General features: G+C 42.0%; 1 protein-coding gene across 11 annotated transcripts in view; it reads left to right on the top strand.

Annotated features, from left to right (window-relative positions):
• The window catches only part of CNOT1 (CCR4-NOT transcription complex subunit 1), a 58,396-nt gene that overhangs the window by 7,336 nt on the left and 31,869 nt on the right, over positions 1-19,191 (top strand). For all 11 annotated transcript variants that reach the window (XM_072044010.1, XM_005025668.6, XM_027466698.3 and 8 more), the window contains exons 3-16: positions 2,629-2,736; positions 3,447-3,545; positions 4,067-4,135; positions 4,234-4,288; positions 4,714-4,917; positions 6,365-6,533; positions 8,564-8,690; positions 8,965-9,075; positions 10,701-10,871; positions 11,449-11,576; positions 12,528-12,768; positions 13,949-14,068; positions 14,909-15,031; positions 15,263-15,414. In XM_072044010.1, the coding sequence (XP_071900111.1) occupies positions 2,629-2,736; positions 3,447-3,545; positions 4,067-4,135; positions 4,234-4,288; positions 4,714-4,917; positions 6,365-6,533; positions 8,564-8,690; positions 8,965-9,075; positions 10,701-10,871; positions 11,449-11,576; positions 12,528-12,768; positions 13,949-14,068; positions 14,909-15,031; positions 15,263-15,414 (1,877 nt within the window). The remainder of the gene's footprint in view (positions 1-2,628; positions 2,737-3,446; positions 3,546-4,066; positions 4,136-4,233; positions 4,289-4,713; positions 4,918-6,364; positions 6,534-8,563; positions 8,691-8,964; positions 9,076-10,700; positions 10,872-11,448; positions 11,577-12,527; positions 12,769-13,948; positions 14,069-14,908; positions 15,032-15,262; positions 15,415-19,191) is intronic.

Here is a 19,191-nt window from a genome sequence, read left to right as displayed (position 1 = left end):
GACCTCCTGGTGTCACCCGGTGCCACCCTGCTCCAGCAGGGCCACCCAGAAGGCATCAGGTGCCTCAGCCTCTTCCGTGCCATGAGATGCCCTGCCCCAAACAGTGCAGAGATGTTGGAGTAGCAGCTCTGGGCCACCAGACTATGCTCCTCTGAGTCTTTTAGAGGGCGTAGTAGTGTTAGCACTCAAGCTTCATCCTCTGTAATTGGTAGGGGAAGAGCGCTGGCAGTCCTGCTGCCTATACTATAAAACTGAGCTCAGTTTTGCAGCTGCCAGAAGCAGGCAGGTTGCTTGTAAGGGCTGGGTGCTGGCGTGCTCAAGGCCTCTTAAAAGCAGAGGGCCACCTCCAGGGCTGCTGTTGTCCTGGAATATTGTGGATGTAGTTGGAAATAAAAGCTACAGAACTAACTAGGGAGTAAACGTGTACTCGACTCAGATTCGTGGCGTGGTGCAGACAATGCTTTACCCTTTCCCTGAAAAAGTGCCAGGCTTCTGCTTTATTAGAGTAACGTGCTGCTGTTGTTGAGCTGCTGTCATGAAACAGGAGTTCTGCTGTAACCCTCCGTGTTTAGCAGCAAGCATGCTGTGGCAGCTGTTCTTCCCAGGGCAGCCAGTCTTCAGGGATGACTTTATGAACAGGTACGCTGTCTTGGCAGTGTGTAGGAAGGCTGCCAAACGAAGATTTCCTTCAGCTCTTCCTACAACAAAGCTAGCAGTTCTTCTAGGAAACAGAATAAGAACTTCTGAGTAGAAGTACAGAATAAGTGTAGTGAGAGTTGAAAAATGAGACGCTGCACTTCCAGCCTTCGCTTTCCCTCACCGCGTGTTAAATTTTCAGATGCATAACCTTCACAAGTTGCTCCTAAACAAGGCAGCAATCTCATTCTGATGCAGAGATGTCGTGTTGATAGCTTCAGTGTGTGCAGCTTTCTTCGGCGTCCATCTGCTTTTGTGAATTCATCTTGGTTACAGCACCAAGTAGCTCGTAGAAGATTGATCCTGTTTTGTGCCAGTCTGGTTGCTATGTCTCATGCTACACGCTTAATTGGAGTTGTTTAAGCAAATTGCTTGTTTTCTGGAGCCTGAGCTCACTCAGAATTTGCTTTTCACTTAGATTCATGCAAGAGGAAATTCTGAGCATCTTCCCATTTAATCCTGGGGGGCAGCTGCCGTTGAGGACGGTGCTGTCAGCTAACTGAAGGGGGCTGTTTGCTCCAGGCTGATGTATCAGCAGCGCGTACGTTCCAGCCCCTGGTCATGATGCAGAGCTATCCTGACTCGGATGTTCCTTTCCAGCAGAACAAAACCTGGCAGCCCCTGCAGTGAGCAGCCCGTGAGGGAAGGGGAAGTCCAGGGTCAGATAACGATAGAGGAATCGAGCAGAGCCCTTGGAGGAGCTGAAGCGGATGCAGCCTGAAGCAACGCTGTCTGGCCCTTTGCACAACCAGCAGACAAGGATGTTTGTGGCAGGGTGCAGCCCTGAACTTGGTGGAGGAAGTCACAGCGCAGGGCAGAGCTGCCGGGGCGTGCTTCCACACGCTGTGGAAACAATGGCCAAACTTTGCTGACAGGTGGAGGTGGGGTTTGGTGTTAGCTGCTGTCATTTGGACAAATCAAGCAAGTTGCTGGTGATGAAGTGACTTGAACCTTCTGCCACTCTATGTTCTTCTGAAAATGAGTGATGCTGTGCAGTTAGGTGAGGCTTAAAGGAATGCAGGCTGAAACAGGCCAAAACAAACCTGGAGGTGCTTCAGGCAGCAAGCTGATGAGTTGAGCTGTACCCAGGAGTTAAGCTGAAGGCAAATCGTAGGGCATGCTAACAGAAATGGAGTGGTGTTACAAAGATCTAATAATGAGTAAGAGATGTTGAAACTAACACATGTGAATCACCTGTTTAGACTGAGCTACGGAATTTGGCTGAATGAGCTCAAAGGACAGGGGAAATGTCGTGTGCTGAGTGCCTGCGGCCCAGAAATGTGATTTTAAAGTTTTTTAATGAGCAAATGGGAAATTATATTTTTATATGGCAGGAAACACTGTATAGTACTTCATTTTTGTCTAAAAAGTGCCTGGAGTAGTAGTGGCAGTCAGTCGTGACCAGGAGACAAGGTAGAAGCTGTCTGCAAGCTGAAGGAAGGTGCCCTGCAGTGGCCTGTCTGGGAGAAATACCTGATACATAGGTGTGGCACGCAGATGCAGGCTGTCTCAGGGCTCTACTCTTGCACACTGAGGCATAGAAGAGGTAGGAAAAAATATGGGGGAAAGCAGGACCATGGCACCGTGTGGATTCTGGGCTGCTTTAGTGGCAGAGAAGCTTAAAATCACCCTCTAGTGACTTGAAAACCCCCTCTCTTAATGGTTGTTTACAAACCCTACCTGTGAAATGCACGGCTTCTCTCAAAGTGACTTTTGTCTAGATTCTTTCCGTATCTTTTTATGCTTTTCATTTGCAAACAGGTTTAATGACTTGTTTTCTAGGTTACTAATTAAAACAGAAACATGCTTGATTCTGTTGAAACTCAACAAGTATTAAGCACTCAGAGCACTGCTCTGTCCACAGTGCTGGTCCCAGATCATGCTGTGTAATGACTGTTTGTTACCAAGTTGTTTTTGGATGCTTTTTTCCAGATTGTGAACAGGCACGGTCCCGAGGCAGACAGGCATTTACTACGCTGCCTATTCTCGCACGTGGATTTCAGTGGCGATGGTAAAAGCAGTGGCAAAGATTTCCATCAGGTAAAGTTTGCACTGAGGCAGCTGCTTGTTAGTGTTGCTTGTTATCAAATCCTGTTGCAGATTTTCCTATTAAGCACAAAGGGATGTTGAAGATGGTAGCTTCAAGCAAAATACTATTATGTCATTCAGCTTTTCAATTGGAAGCAGATCTTAGCAGTCCTCTAGTCTGAGGGCAAAAATTGTTGGTATCTGACTCTTAAAATACCTTCATCTGGAAAAGCAGCTCAAGTACAATTTTTCTTCTTACCACATACAGTGCTCTACTTTGAAAGCCCGTATTTGTCTCTTCAGAACTTTGTCCCAGTCCAGTAACTGGTTTGTCTGGTACTGGCTAGTGTTTTTCATCCTTAAGCAATGTTGGCACAGACTTTTTAGCACACAAGTAAGAACCAAATATTCTTAGATCCTGTATTGCATGTGTGTGAAATGAATTGCAGAAAACGAAATGTTGTGTGTTTGCAAATCAGTTTTCTTTGCCATTTTATGCAAATGTTTGGTCGCTTTCTTAATCTTAGAGGGAAAACCAAACAAAACCTGAAGTAAACTTGACTGAAAGGAAACTAGTTAAATGAGTGCTGATGAGAATTTAGGCACTTGCAAGGCTTGAAGGTTTCTTATATTTAATGCTGCTGCATTTAGTGAAAAGCAGCAGCTTTATTGTCTTGTTCTGTGTTGAAACAATATGAATGTTCAAATTTTGTTTCTTTCAGACTCAATTTCTGATCCAGGAGTGTGCGTCGCTGATTACGAAACCAAACTTTATCTCGACGCTGTCCTACGCCATTGACAATCCCTTGCACTATCAGAAGGTCTGTGTGCTTGCTGAAAAGGATCCTCCTGTTTTTCCCTCGTGTTTTTCCTATTGTTTTTGTTATGGCTAAGCTCAGTTGTGTTAAAATCTTCAAAAATAGAGCTTGGTGGAAGTTCTGTTTTGTTAAACTGAGCTAGTTACTCGGTCACTCAGAATAAAACTAATTTTAAAAGCTTAATCTAATGTTAGTTCCTGATGGCTTGTTTCTGGCAGACGGTACCAAAATAAATGATCAGTGCTTGTGTGTTTCTTTCAGTATGAAAGCCATGATGGGGGTTTAATGCTGAAATAGATTAATAGAGGGATATGTGGAATAAACTTTTAGTCTAGACGTATCCAAAAATAGCTCCAGAGATGCTTAGTTTACCAATATAGGCTTTGTGTTAACCTACAGTAGAGCAGTTACTGAAATTGAAGACCTTTAAATGGGCTGTAGTTTTCCTGCTGCATGACAAATGAGACTAATCATGGAGACTAATCATGTAATCAGCTCTATTTAACTCTTCTTACCTATTTCAGAGTCTAAAGCCTTCACCCCATTTATTTGCCCAATTGAGTAAAGTCATCAAATTAAGTAAAGTTCAAGAGGTAGGTGTACATTTTATTTCAAAAATATTTGTGTTTTATGACTGAGCTTGTTAGAAAGGATGAAGTCCCCTTACTGTGATGCTTGTTTTTCTTTGTAGGTGATATTTGGTCTCGCTTTACTGAACTCTTTCAGCTCAGATCTACGAGGTTTTGGTAAGTGAAGCTTCCAAGCTATTGCAGCAAGAGCACCGTTTTTCTTTGTAAGCAGTGGACTTTGGAGGTGGATAGGTGTTTGCATGCATCACCTTGCAATCAGGGAAACTACGGAAGTCTAACAGCATTTCGAGAGAGTCAATACGTAGCTTGGTCATCTTGTCTCATATGAAAGTGGGGGTCCCTTCTGTCAGTGATGTGCTAGATGATGAATCAAGTTCAGATACTGTGATATATTTCAGCTTTTTAGTTGTCCACTAATACTGAGCTCAGGGCTATGGATTGTGAGGTTTCTGTTTAAATTGGAACTCTTGCAGCTTGTGGCAAACGAACTCTGGGTAAGAGAATGGTACTTAAACTAAAATGAGTCTTTATCTTGAAAAGAAGTTTCAGGTTTTGACTTTAGTTTCTTTTGTGTTCAAAAGCTGCCCAGTTCATCAAACAGAAACTCCCGGATCTTTTGCGCTCTTACATTGACGCGGACGTCAGTGGAAATCAAGAAGGTGGCTTCCAAGATATTGCAATAGAGGTCCTGCACCTTCTCCTCTCCCATCTCCTTTTTGGGCAGAAGGGAGCGTTTGGGGTGGGACAGGAACAAATTGACGCTTTTCTCAAAACATTACGTAGAGGTAAGTGTGGTGTATTTCTGGAGCCTAACTGCAGATTCTGAGATGGGCTTTAGTAACTTACAGTCAGTGCAGACTGCTGAAAGGGTTGGTGAGGTTGAGCTCACTAAACTGGAAGAAAAATACTGCTGTTTTAGCATATTTCTCTTTCGGTGAGCAGTTGCATGAGACAACCTCAAGGCTTTTTTTTTTTTTTTTTTAAAAAGTGTTTGATAAATATTCAAAGTAAATGAAGGGAATATGCTAGTGTGTTTGCTTGTGTGGGATGGCACGGCTTTAACTGAAGCAACACGTGCTGGGTCTGTCTGGGATGGAGTTAATTTTCCCTGCAGCAGCCCATACAGTGTAGTTGAAAAACTTGAGCTCCTTACATGGTCAGGAACATGCATTAAAGTCCATGTATTTGAAAGGGTAAATTCTGGGTTGTTTATATTAGGTGCAGATCTATGAGGAAATATTAGCAGAGCAAAGGAAGTGGTTTTTAATAAAAATAGTTAATTTCCTGGAATCTACCATGGTCCCTGTGTGGTGGCAGGGGATGCTGTCAGTGGGCTATGAACTGGTAGTCTCTTCCTTTCCAAAATAAAACTGTTTGCTGTAAACCCTTCAGAACGAGGAGGACTTGGGCTCAGAAGCCAACTGCATTTAACACAACACACTGCTTGGTTCTACTCAGACTTCGAGGATGTCACCCTTTGTGTAAAAGCAGAACGTTTCATCTGTTTAGGTGTAACGTCTTAAGTCATGCTTGCTTTAATGCTGATTAGTGGTTAGCTTCTATTATTCCTCTCACTTTGCTTTGGGAAATTGGGAATTCTTCTCTGAATGGCCCCGAAGGGTATGGAGGCATTACACATCATCTTAAAGATAATGCTGCATAAGGAAGGCCTGCCCATGAGTTGTCTTTACTTTGCTGCATTCCACTGCAAGTAAAAGTCCTACCCGCACCTCTGATTTTCTCAGGACTGTGTCTCCCTTAAACTTTGCTTCCCTGCAAGGAATAAACGAGTATTCTCTCTTTCCATCCCCAAATTTCACACTTAGATTGCTGGACATCTTAGGCTGAGCACTCAGTAGCAGCTCCTTTATTTCCTAATACTTCTTGATTTGGAGGAGAGCCTTGCTTTACTGCTGTATTATTTCCTGCTCTGCTTTTTTTGGATGACTGCTGTTAGTGACAATCTAGCTGTAAACTTCCCACTGCAGCTGCTAGCCTTTTTTGGCAGCTGCAGTGTGAACCTGTGTTAAGGTGTAGCCTATTTTACATTCTTGTTCTCTAGGAATATTTAAGTGCCAGTAGAGAATTGGTAGGTGCGATGGAGGAAGGCTCTGAGTGCCCTCCAGGTACCTGCAGCAGCAGGGAAGTTCTAGTAGAGCACTCCAGTTATTTTGAATGGTCACTTGCATGTAACTGGTGTTGTGGGTTTGTTTTTGTTCCTCTTGCCCTCAGATTTTCCCCAGGAGCGTTGTCCTGTGGTGCTTGCACCACTTCTATACCCTGAAAAACGGGACATTCTAATGGACAGGATCCTGCCTGATTCTGGAGGGATAGCCAAAACAATGATGGAGAGTTCTCTGGCAGACTTCATGCAAGAAGTTGGCTATGGCTTTTGTACAAGGTTTGTAGGAAAACCCAATTTCTTACGCGGAATCGATCATCTTGGGTGGTGGTGGTTTTCTTTCTCTTCCTTGAGACAAAAGGTAAAGAAAAAGAACACTTTAAGTACTAAAATAACTAGAAGTATTATGAGGTTATCTGCTTTTATTCCTGTTTTGCGTCTTGCTTCTAGCATGCGTAGCATATCTGTTGAAATTGTGTATGATTTTGTTATGGTAAGAAATGTTAGCTAAAGGTATTCACCTTCCTTGGGAAGGTTTGAGAAGGATTTGACCAGCATTCTTTTTTATAGAAACAGGAAGGTCAGATAGGCATAAATTCAAACTAAATCCTACTAGATCTGAAGAACTGTTCTTGTGACAGACTCCTGTTAGTTCACTGTCCACATGAAACAGATTAGAGAAGAACCAAAGATGATAATCTCTCTTGAAGAGAGCTGACCAACAGCAGCTTTCTGTTTGTGTTAGATTGTGATGGGTGTGGTACACTTCATAATAGCGATTATTTGAAGCTGTAGGGTATAATTATGGTAATGAATTGCTGGTGATGAAGCAGAGTATCCTGACATCTTCAGTCTTTGCCTGCTTAGGCTTATTTTGGTAAAAACACAGCTGCCTTAAACTTCCCCTGAATTTGTGTGTATATTTGTAGAAATACTTCACCCACATCCTCACAACAGTATTCCATGCTCTTGCTATCTGCCCCTACTCTGAAATGTTTTATATGCAGCTCTAACTGCACTTGCTTGTGCTGCATGAATTGGGCTGTCATGTACAGAGCTGTGGGGACTTGCTGGGAGCGGCATGAACAGTACTACACAGCTTTGAACTTAACGCAAATATTCTGTTACATGGGTTGTATGCATGTGTGAATTGGAATTGTTACCAGAAAAGTAGAAGCAGCTAGATCTAAGCTAGACTTCTAGTGAAGAGTTAATTAGAATTTATTAAAAGCTTTCATACTGTGTATCTGTTACCTTTTCAAAAACTGAATTGGATTTATTCATGCAGTTTTTAGGGATCAATGAGAGTTCTCTGATACCTAATTAGCAGGAGACTGCAAACGTATGGCCAGTTTTGACTTAGGTTCAGCCCTCAGTTTGAACCTAACATTTCTTAAGGGAAGATTCACTTAAGAAGCATAAGCTAGGAGAAATAAATAATTTTGTGTTCTGAAAGACTTTGGACCATGCTGAGGAGGTGATAAGATCTCAAAGATAGTATTAACTAAGCTTCTGTTGATGTGGTGGAATACAAACAAGACATAAATGTGTTCAAGGTATTGAAAATGAATTCATTAGCATGTGCCTGCAAATAAAACATAACTTGATCTGTGCTGAAGCTGTGTAGATATTAACTTCTGGCCTCTTTAAGTGTTAAAGTGAAACAAATATTGCAAAAAAAAAAGTTGAGTTTTACATTTATTTATTTATTTATTTATAGAAAAATAAGTGTTTAAGCTTCTGGTAATTGTTTGCTCTTTTGGCTCCTTGAATGTTTTTGCTACTGACCTCTGATCAGAAACACTGTGGCTTGTATCAGGTCGAGCTGCATATTTTCAGTTTACCTTGTCAAACTGGTGATGTGCATTGCTGAAATGTGTTGTTGGAGCCTTTGTTTCACTTTCAGCTAGCAGAAAACTTCAGTCTTTGAAGCTCTGTTTCATACTTCAATACTCAGAAGTGCTTTTAACAGCAAACACTGCTAAACCTACCCTGTATTTTTACTTTGACAAGGCATAGGCTGTCAAATGTGTCTCACTGACTTAAGTCTGCCTAGCTTTGAATTAAATACACAGCACTGTATGCTTCGTGGAAATAATTGCATGGACTTTCTGCCTAAGTTGTCTTGTTGCTTACCTTAGAATTTGTTGGAGCATTTGACTGATACAACTGTGAAGCTCAGTAAATTGTCACATTTTACCATTTGCAATTAGTTTCTCCCAACGGTCTGTGCTTTAGTTTTTATGGCTTTTTGTGCCACAGTGAAACCTGCTTTAGTACTAAGGTCTGTCTGTTCTGTTGCATCTTAGTGTTGAAGAATGTCGCAACATAATCATGCAGTTTGGTGTCCGGGAAGTCACGGCTGCCCAGGTTGCCAGGGTTTTGGGGATGATGGCTCGAACTCATTCAGGGTTGACAGATGGTATTCCATTACAAGTGAGTGGTCTGGGCGGGGTGGGGGGAGAGGGAATGTGTTTTTTTTTTAACTGAAAATTAAGACTTGCTTTTATTATTCAACATTTATCCTTTTGTTCTGCCATAAATGTCTGTAATGCATTTTTAAGTGAGGGATTCTTAGAACTGTGCAACTGGTGTCGTTACCAGGCTGAACCTCTGTTTCTTGTTGTAGTGCAGAGAGTTCTAGTGGTTAGTGGTTTCTGAGACTTGGTGTTTTTCAGCTAGTATTTGACTGGGTGTATTTTATTTGCAGTCTATTTCGGCTCCTGGCAGTGGGATTTGGAGTGATGGGAAGGATAAAAGTGACGGAGCACAAGCCCATACCTGGAATGTGGAGGTCTTAATTGATGTTCTTAAAGAGTTGGTAAGTTCTGTGAGCACCTTGGCCTTGAATGCAGAACATCTGAAAGAAGTATGTGGCCCAGTGTGAATATAAAGTGTTTTTTTTAAAGCTCCCAGCAGCCTGAATGCCTTTGAAACTCGTGAATACAGTTGTGCTGCTGTGCTTAAATGCTGTCTTTTTCCCTTTGAACAAGAGTATTTTGAGGAATTGTGAGAACTAAAAACTACCTGAATGGCTAAGTGGGTGCAACCTGCAATTCATTCCACACAGCTTACATCCACGTGCTCCAGCATGTGTTGTCTGAGGGGTTTTATGTTTGAAGAATTTATTTTCAACAGCGGAAAGAGTCTGTACGTCACTCACCTTATTTTGCAAAGGTTCTAACTGCAGGCATTAAAATGAAACAAAATATTTTTGTAGCTACTCATTCCAAACCTCTCCGTGCTTCTTGTGCATGATGATGTTTCAAAAATAGAAAAGCTTTTCCACTGCTTTATAAGCAGCAATTTTCATAATTAACACAGTGAAACATGAATACCATTTCCTTTGCCTACCGTGTATTGGGTGAGTTTTCTGTGTGGTCCCTCTAATCTACAAAGGAGTGCTGTTGTGTTTTTTTTTCCAAGGAATTTAAAAAAAAAAAATACAGCTAGACTTTTCTACATGATGTACCAGTATCTGAGTCCCATTGTGCTGTATAAATGACAGGTTTTGCGTGCTAATGTAGGTGTACTATTTTTATTCCTAGAGAGCTCTCAACCTTCTGTTTCCTTAAAGGAAACAGCTCTAAATTTTTTTCATTCTATGGAAGCATACACATGGTGTGTAAGCTACAGCTGCAGTTATTAGCACAAACAGTGTGAGTTCTCTTGTATGTTCATTCTGTTATCAATGAAGTATTGTCTGTTCTCCAGGCACTTTGTGCTTTTGTCTAACTTTCCAGTTGTGTAAGCACGCCCGAGCCCTTCCTTACACATCTGACGTGGTCCACGTTTACTCTGTGTTACATCAGCTTGTCAGGAAATTGGCACAGTGAGCAGTCAGTATCTGTTTGTGTGTGATGCTCATGTATCTTTGGAAGGAGAGGTCTGTGTTCTGTAATTGCCATAGTTCACTCCAAACCCCCTCATCCTGAAGGTTTTACGCTACTGCTGAAAATCTAATAGGTGCTTGCAAGCACTTGCACTGTAAATCCTTCAAATGGAAAACAAGTTGTGCTTGGCAGCTGGTCAGATCCTTCTGTTTCTTGTTGGAGGGCGTATAGAAGCCTACAAAAGGAATCAGCTAGTATGCTAAGAAAGGAACTGTGCTGGGTGGTTTTTTGGGTGTTTGGTTTGTTGGTTTGGGTTTGTTTTTGGTTGTTTTTTGTTTTTTTTTTGAAGACTTGTTAAAGAGATGTTTAGAAAGATAAACAGCTACTGGCTGTGGTGCTGGGGGAGGTGAGATTTGCAGGCTGGTTTCAAACAGTAATTTGCATTGAGTTCTCAAAACTATCTAAATAGTGTTTTTTAAATCAAACTGCCTTCAACTAAAAGTCGGGTGGATGTTAAGCTGAGCAAAATACTGATGAAGTGGGGTTCTTAGAAGAAAGTACTGAAGATAATAATGCTAAAGGCTAACTAGTCTCTTGTTTTTTCTGGATGCAGAATCCTAGCCTGGACTTCAAAGTAGTAACCTATGAATTGGACCACCCGGGATTTCAGATTCGTGACAGCAAGGGCCTGCATATTGTGGTGTTTGGCATCCAGAGAGGCTTGGGCATGGAGGTTTTTCCAGTTAATGCCATATACAGACCTTGGAAACATGCAGAGGGCCAGGTAGGTTTACCAGTGTTTTTTCTGTGTCTGTACAAAACCTAAGAAGTTCTTGAATTTCACAAATGGCAGCTGTGGATTGGTTATGTGCATTTTCAGACAAGCCACATTTGAGAACTTGGCCTGTAAGGCATAGGCCTCAGGTGTGTTACTGAAGTACAGTCTGTAAATTGAACAGTGTTTGCATTGTTTGCAGGGAGGTGGTTGCTTGCTCTACATATAACACTGCATGTGTTTTTAGCGGGGTTCTCTTTGCAGTGCAGCTGAGCACTAATATGCTGCATGACAGTCCTGGGAGGTTTTTACCTGGTTACACAAAGGCTAGAGCTCTGCAGAACACTACTGTGCAGGCAGGTGCCCTGGGCACACGCTTATTTATCATGCTCAGAAACCGTGGGAAGAGAAGTTCTTACGCTCTAGTGAAGTTCAGTCTGGTGTAAAACATGCTTATAGTCAATCTTGGCTCGTTTCTACTGTCTTGTTGGTTTGTGTTGCTCTCAGAAACATCCCTGGATGTAGTGGAAAGGAACCTGTAATTTCAAAGACCTAAACTAACTATTTTTGATATCTCTTACACCAGCTCTCCTTCATTCAACATTCCCTCATAAACCCTGACATCTTCTGTTTTGCTGACTACGCTTGTCATACTGTTGCCACAGACATCCTGAAAGCACCACCAGAGGATGACAATCGAGAAATTGCTACATGGTAAACCTGCTCTCCCCAAACTGCTTTTCTTACCTAGATTTAGAGTAAGACAACTTACCTGCTCAAATGTGACTTTGCCTTCGTGCAACATGATATGTCTGTAGCTCTGTGTACATTACAGTTGATCAGCTGTCAGTATTTTTCAGTGTTTGCTGGAAGTTTTCACATTAGAACTTCGTGTGTACTTCCATAATATCTGAAAATGTTTTGCTAGTTGTTGCTTTTAATGGAGTCTTCTGCTTGTCTGGAGAATTTCCGCCAATGTATTTTGGTGAATCCTATAAATGAGGGGAGGGAGGGGGATAGAGGAGATCAGAAATTTAAATCCGTCTCTTTCCAGGATGGCGTTAGAGAAACATGTTCCACTTACATGAAATAAGTCCTGGGATTTAAATAATAAATTTATAGAGCTATTGCTCAGTTATTGCACAAAGCTGAGTAATATGACTCCTCGAGCTGACAAATATAGCTTCTTTTAATATAACCTGTAGCTGATTTCAGTGCAGATACTTGTTTCTATTCCCGTTGTACAACCTGATTCAAGGAATTAAGGATGGGAAAGATGGTCAAAGTGGGAGAAGGTAGCTATGTCTGTATCTCTTAAATAGACAACAGTGAAATATCTTCTTCAGATTTCACAGGTGTGTACTGTCAGGTTTATAAAAAGTTATTCTCCCTCTTCCTTAAAAGAACAGTAAAAGCTCTTAAGCTATTAAATTGGTTTGATTTTGTTTCTGTCTTTTAAAAAATAAAAGTTACTTCTCATAGGTAAGAATATTCCTGTAGGCTTAACTGGATTTGACAGGAGCTGCAGTTTCAGGCTGCTTGCAGTGGGTGTTACTTTATGTAGTCTTGCAGTTGATGCTACAACATGTTTGAATCCAGGATCCTGTAAGCAAACTGCTTGTAACTTTGAGGGGGGCTTGTCTGTTTGTTTTTTCCTTTCGTTAGGAAGAGCCTGGATTTGATCGAATCTCTGTTGCGATTGGCAGAAGTGGGACAGTACGAGCAGGTTAAGCAGCTCTTCAGTTTTCCTATCAAGCATTGCCCGGATATGTTGGTATTGGCCTTATTGCAGATCAACACTTCCTGGCATACCTTGCGCCATGAACTCATCTCCACGCTCATGCCGATTTTCCTTGGCAACCATCCCAACTCAGCCATCATTTTGCACTATGCATGGCATGGACAGGTGAGTGTTTTCACTGGCATTTAACCTTTGCTTAAAATGTAAAGTTTGAGGGAGGGACAGAAAGCCAAAGGGGGAGAGACAGCCTGGCACATTTAAAACGTAGAAACTTTAAGCAGTAAGAGAGGAAACGGTTCAAAATAAGATACCCCCTGTCTTCTAGCAAAGTGCATTGGAGACTGTTCTAGGTATAAAGAAACCGCATGTAACATAATTTGTAGTGAGAGTGTAGTTTTCTGAAAATTTAGGACTGGCTGCTGCCCTTCTTCAAAGAGAACTTCCATGCTGAGAGAAGGCAACTATGCATATAAACCCTATGTTTTTAATGGGCAAATAAGTAGTTTTTTTTGTAGATTGGCCTTTCATCGTGGCTCTCATCACTGTGCCCACTGGTAGTTAAGTAACTACAAGTCATAGGAAGAAGCTTAAGGCAGAGGAAGCCCCTAGGGTGGGAGGGGAATCTGCATGAGAAAATATATTGCCCTTTCAGGTACAGTGGAGTTGATGATACAAAGCTTGACCTCAGGGGTTCTTGGTCTATATTCATTGCAAAGTCATGGTTGTTCACTAGCTGAAGTGCTACGGATGTTACGTTTTCTTGGTATTAATATTTAAACTGCAGAATGAGGGTGGGATAGAAGTGATGTGTTCTTTGCATAAGGTCTTGAAATGGCAGAATATGCAATTTTTCAGCAGGCTAGGCTCCAAAATAAAGTATAGAGTGATAGCTGTCATGTGACGGGGTGCTGCTCTACAGTTTGAGGATGTTTGACTTCCTCAGATGTGGGAACTGAAAGCAAAACCCTTGCTGCCAGCAGAAATTTACTCAAATTGCACTTTGATTGCTCATGTGTGAGCAAAGAGCTAGATGCTGGTTTTGCAATGTCAGGCTGTGACATGGCAGCTCTGGCTTCAGGCAGCACATCAGGCAGAACGTTCTGTGATTCACATATTCCAAAAGCTGTTTCTCTGTAACTGAGAGGAATGTTCATCGTTCCTTTAGTTGAACTCCTGGATAGTTTTATTCATCACATGTTAAGAGTCCAACTAAGAAACTAAGCTCTAAACTGAAGAGTAAATGTTTGTGTGTTAGGCTTTAGAGGTAAGATATCTTACTAAATATTCAAATAGTTGATCCTTTTCCTAGAGGCATGAAGTACAATCCTAATTTAATTCTTCTTAGGGTCAGTCTCCTTCGATTCGTCAGCTTATCATGCATGCAATGGCAGAATGGTACATGAGAGGGGAGCAGTATGACCAGGCAAAATTGTCACGTATTCTTGATGTGGCGCAAGACTTGAAGGTGAGTTTTGCAAAGCACCATTATTATTTTCTGTCTGGTGTCTTATGCAGACTTGCTCATCTTGTAAGAAAGGCTAAGCTTAACTTGGATGTGACTAATTTAGTAAGGATTACTAAGAAGCAGTGTAATGGAACTGCTTGCTATGTGCATGTACTGTAAATCCGGGAAGAGCTTCAACTGTTTTAACCTTGAATACCATTGAAATGGGAATGTAGAAAATACCCTTCAGACATCTGTTTGAAGGAGGCACCGCTGAGGTTGATGGAATGGGGGTTTCTTGAGAATACTGCTATTTTTCAATTGTTTACACGTTCACAAAAGAGACTGGAAGCTACATCTGACTTCTTAAAGGCCTTTACCACTTTTGAAGTTAGATGCAAAATAATGGGGTGTCCCAAAGTGCAAGAGCTTCAAATGGGTTTTGAACACAGAAACTGATATAACAAGGATGAACGCTGATCAGTTGTATTCAGAGTGGCTCTGAACTGGTTAAGGTCTGTTGGCAGGGAGACACTGGGTTATTCTGACTAATTCTGTTGCAAAATTGTTTTGGTAGTTCTTGGCCACTTACTGGTAGATTTTCATACAGAGGAATTTTAAACCATAAGGACAAGTTCTCTTCAAGAAGCCCATGCAGTGCTTTCAGATGAGAGCTCTTCCTTCTTATTTGTGCCACGAGCAAACTGTGAAGCTGATAGTACCAGTCTTTTTGTTGACTAAGAAAGCACAGCAGGCTGTGATAGGAAGGCTTCTTTATTAAAAAGTATATGGGGATTAGGAAGGAGAAGGGGTTATCCTTGTGTCTTCACCAGTAGTCTTCTGATTTTTTTTTTTCTTTAGGCCTTGTCAATGCTGCTAAATGGTACTCCATTTGCCTTTGTTATTGACCTTGCTGCACTTGCCTCTCGACGGGAATACCTCAAACTTGACAAATGGCTCACAGATAAAATTCGGGAACATGGGGTAAAGCAGGATTTTTCTTTTTATTTCTGCATTCTATCAGTGACTAGCTTAAGTCACTTTGATAATCTTATAAGAAGCTTTAAGGTTGTGGAAAGTGTCCATGGTCTGATAGTTCAACGTTTTCACTGAACTATAATAGCTTAGTGTGATTCTTCCCACGGTGCAATTGCCAAGTTTGAAATAATGGCTTGGATGTGGTTTGGGAGATTAAGCTGACTTGTTTTTCCTCAGGAGCCCTTCATCCAGGCCTGCATGACTTTCTTAAAGAGAAGATGTCCATCTATCTTGGGTGGCCTTGCTCCGGAAAAAGATCAACCCAAAAGTGCTCAGCTTCCTCCAGAAACCTTGGCGACTATGTTGGCGTGTCTGCAAGCTTGTGCTGGGTAAGGGCAATGTTGCTTAGCCTGAATGTCATCTGCTTGAAGCCTGCTTGCTGGCCTCGTGCTGCACGTGTTCACAGCTGGTTTGGAGTTTCCTAGGGGTTGCTGAGAGTTACAAGAGACAGGGCTGTGACTTGGACAAAAAGCAATAAAAATCATAACTACAGAATGGGGCAGCATCATGGGAAACAATGATTTTATAAAGGGTTTTTTGATCATGCTAGGCAAATATGTGGTTGCTGCCCTAGCAAAGAGGGCTGATGCAGTCCTTATGCGTAGAAGAGAGGTGGAGATTGTAATGTAAATGAGACTGAAACTAGACACGTGTAACTTTGCTTGTTTTTACTTGAAATACAGACTGTCTCAAAGTAGTCAAAGGATGGGAAATAGCTAAGGTCTTCTGCAGATGAATTTGTTTAGCTAAAATCCTGAAGGAAATAGTGTGGGTCCTAGAGACCTGCTCTCTGCGAGAGGGAGAGGCAGGTTACAGAAAGACTAAAGCAAGCTGGACAAATCAATTTTAAATATTTTAAGTGAAAATGACTAAATGTTGCAAAATATTGGTGGCGTTGCTTGTTAATGCTGTCAGATCAAGGTGGTATTTGACTGCAGCAATGTTTTGGAGTTAACTAGGCTTAGCACAGTGTGACACATGAGCCAGAGGGTCTGGAAGCTGGAGAGGGGGCTGGTTTTGGTGTTAAATTTTGAAACCTAAGGAGTATGGCATACCCAAGCGCATGGTAGCTGGTCTAAGGATTATGTCGTTGACAGTGATGTCTTGACAGCTAGAGGAAACAGATGTAGAAGTGTCAGATGATTCCGAGTTCGCGTAAACAACAAGGAAACAAATACCAACATTGTGATTGCTATCTGAACTGCAAGGGAATTTCAGAATTCCTTGTAAGATTTTAGGAGAAAAGGTTCTCCTAAACAAAATTAAATTTCAAGTCCTGTTTCTGAATTGTTACGGTCTAGTCCATCTTCTGGAGTGAAAAAATGCCTGTTACTCAAAGTACATCATCTCCTGGGACTACAAACTGGACTGAAATTCCAGTATTTTGTGTGTTGCCACGTCCAGATTTTAGAGATGTAATAGTTAATTGTAGACTTGACTTGCATCTAATGTCACTGTGTTCTGAATCTTAATGTGTTACCAAGTTTTATTTATTCAGTTAATCCAAAAGCTAGCAGTTCTCCACTGGCACAGTTCTCTCAGCTTCTGGTTTCTTTTTATAGCCGCTTGTATTCCCATTTATGCAAGAATGTGACCTACTTGCAGTCATTTTCCATGAGTTATTCTCTTTAAGCCTTAAAGAGAAAACGCTTAATTTCTTTCAGGAAGCACTCACTTGGATTAGTTTACATTTCAGTCACAAATGGAAGCAGGCATTGGAAAGACTGGGAGACTAAAATCATAGTAACATTAAATATGTCTGGGAGGGTGCTTCTGCTTCACCACCTGAAGTTTGCTCCTGGGGGTAGTTGATTTAGGAGTCATTTTCTTCAGTTAAGCTGTGGGTGGGACACTTTTTAGCCCTTGGGACCCGTTATTTGTATTGATGCAGTTTGTGTATCACTGCTGTGGCACATAGCAGCGAGCCTACAGGAAGAAGTAAGCATTCTTGTTATTACTTAGTGTTTTTCAAATGAAGCCAGGGTGGTTTTGGCACTGCAGGCTGCCTTACTGACTGAGGGTGTGATTTGGTAACCAACTCCTTATGAAAAGTCCTCCCCCCAGGGATTTGCAACGAGGTGAGTGGCAGCAGGACCTGCCCATTCCCAGCACAGTCGGTTTGGCAGCACTGATGGTTCCTCCTCAGTCTCGGCCTCAGGACAGGGCAAAGCTTCTGGCCGCCTGTGCCTAAAGGAATGAAGAGGCATCCTCCCTGCTTGTGCATCAATACCTCTGTAAAGAGAGGAGGGGATGGTAGGAATGGGCTGAGGTAGAAAATAGGAGTGCTATTGGTGCTCCTGGCTTGTATGGGTAAAGCAGAAAGAAATCAGAAACAGTAAAGAAATCAAAGAAATTGAGAGCAGTTTTCTTTTTGTATAAATGGAAAAAAAAAATGCAAGAGGTGTGAAGTTGCTCCATCAGCAAGCTGGAGCTTTCCTCTAGGCTGACACTTCTGTTCTCCTCAAGCTGGCCGACTGTGGTCCGTGACTCTCTTCATTACTCATCTTTCAAAATTCTCTTTTCCACAATTTTCCCCCAGTTCTCTTCCCGGAATGGCTCTGAGATTGGCTGACTGAGTATATTTTTACATAAAAATTGAAAAAACGTGAACTTTTGCTTTAAGATCTAGTTGAATAAAGAAGCCTGCCCCCCTTTTTACTACTTCACATCATTTGCCTCAGATGCAGCTCTTGTGAAAACCCGCAGCTCAGTACTATTTAAAAAATATTGTGGTATGTATCTTGACATACAGCAATGTCTTGACATAAAAATGTTCATCTTTAATCTGTCTAAATGGCAGGACAAAAAGTAAGTCGTTTGTTCCAAAGCATGAATGACCTAACTGGTCACCATAAACATCAAATTGAGGATTCTAGAGCTGTGTTATGCATTGCAGGCTGCCCCGTGATAGGTAACCTCTAGCTGCAGCAGGTTGGGATCTGTCTTAAAGCACGCTGTGGTATTTGAGTGTCTGCTTTCCTTCCTGCTAGTTGGTCTCAAGCACATTATGGGGATTTGTGGTTCTGGGGAATTGGGTTGGAGGTAAATACGTGCCGTAAACTCTGAGCCTCCTTCATGCTGTGTCTCAGAGTTGTCTTCAGGTCTCGTTGCACCTTCTTGAGACAGAAATCCCTTCTGATTCCCTGTGTGGCCAGGCTGTTTCACAGGCCATATCTTAAATGACAAAGGGGAAGAAATATCTTACTGGGCATTTATAGCAGATGTATGGCTTGCAAAGAGGAAACAACTATAAATAAATGCAGGTTTTGTGTAAGGAAGCCTCTCAGTATTCTTCAGATTCAGAAATGGTCATGCAAATATACACCTTTGTTTCCAAAGGACTTTTAAAGACTCCCCCCAGATGATTAAAATGAAGTCTTTTGTCGATGGTACTTTACTGCTTTCAGAGCTTGATTAGAAAACTTTTGGTTTGTTCACACTCGAGTCAAGGAGAAATGCAAAGTGTTTCCTTAGCTGAGCTTGCTTTGAAGGTGAGTTTCTGATCTCTTTTTGAAACCCACCCTCCCAGGCAGCTTGCTTTTCAGTCTCTTGAAGCTGGCTGCTGGTAAGAGGATATAAAACATTTGGAAGAGCCAGCTTGTGGAGCAGTTGATAAAATGCACGTTGACCTGCCTGGAAAGATGCCTGCCCATGGTAGCTCCCCAGCTTCTCCAGCCTGTCCCAGGACAGCTTTTTCCCACACTGTGTGGTGGAGCACTGGCTTGGGAGAACAAGCTGAAGCCCTTAACCCTGTGCAGCCTGTAACGGGACTGCCAAAGCTGAGGGCTACTCAGCACTTGGTTTTCCTGCCCTAGTTGCTGGGATGGTTCTGCTTCCTTTTCCTCCTCATCCCGACATCCATGCAGTGAAAAGCTTGTGAAAACTCAGTGGAAACAAGGAATCTCCAGATGAATTTAGCACAGTTGTGCCATTACAGGAAGGAATTTGCTGCTTTAGTTGTACTCACCAAAAAGGTAGAGCTGAAGAAAGGCATAAATAGTTGGCTGTCTTTTCCACAAGTGAAATGTTAGTGTTGCATGGGTACGTTTGTGGTTTTAGGTACACCAGCAGCAGAGCTGGCTTTCCATCCCCTTAGGAAGCCTGGC

Source organism: Anas platyrhynchos, chromosome 12 (assembly GCF_047663525.1).
Source record: "Anas platyrhynchos isolate ZD024472 breed Pekin duck chromosome 12, IASCAAS_PekinDuck_T2T, whole genome shotgun sequence".
Lineage (NCBI taxonomy): Eukaryota > Metazoa > Chordata > Aves > Anseriformes > Anatidae > Anas > Anas platyrhynchos.
The sequence above is the reverse complement of the archived record's forward strand: the minus strand, read 5'-3'. Positions and strand labels throughout refer to the sequence as shown.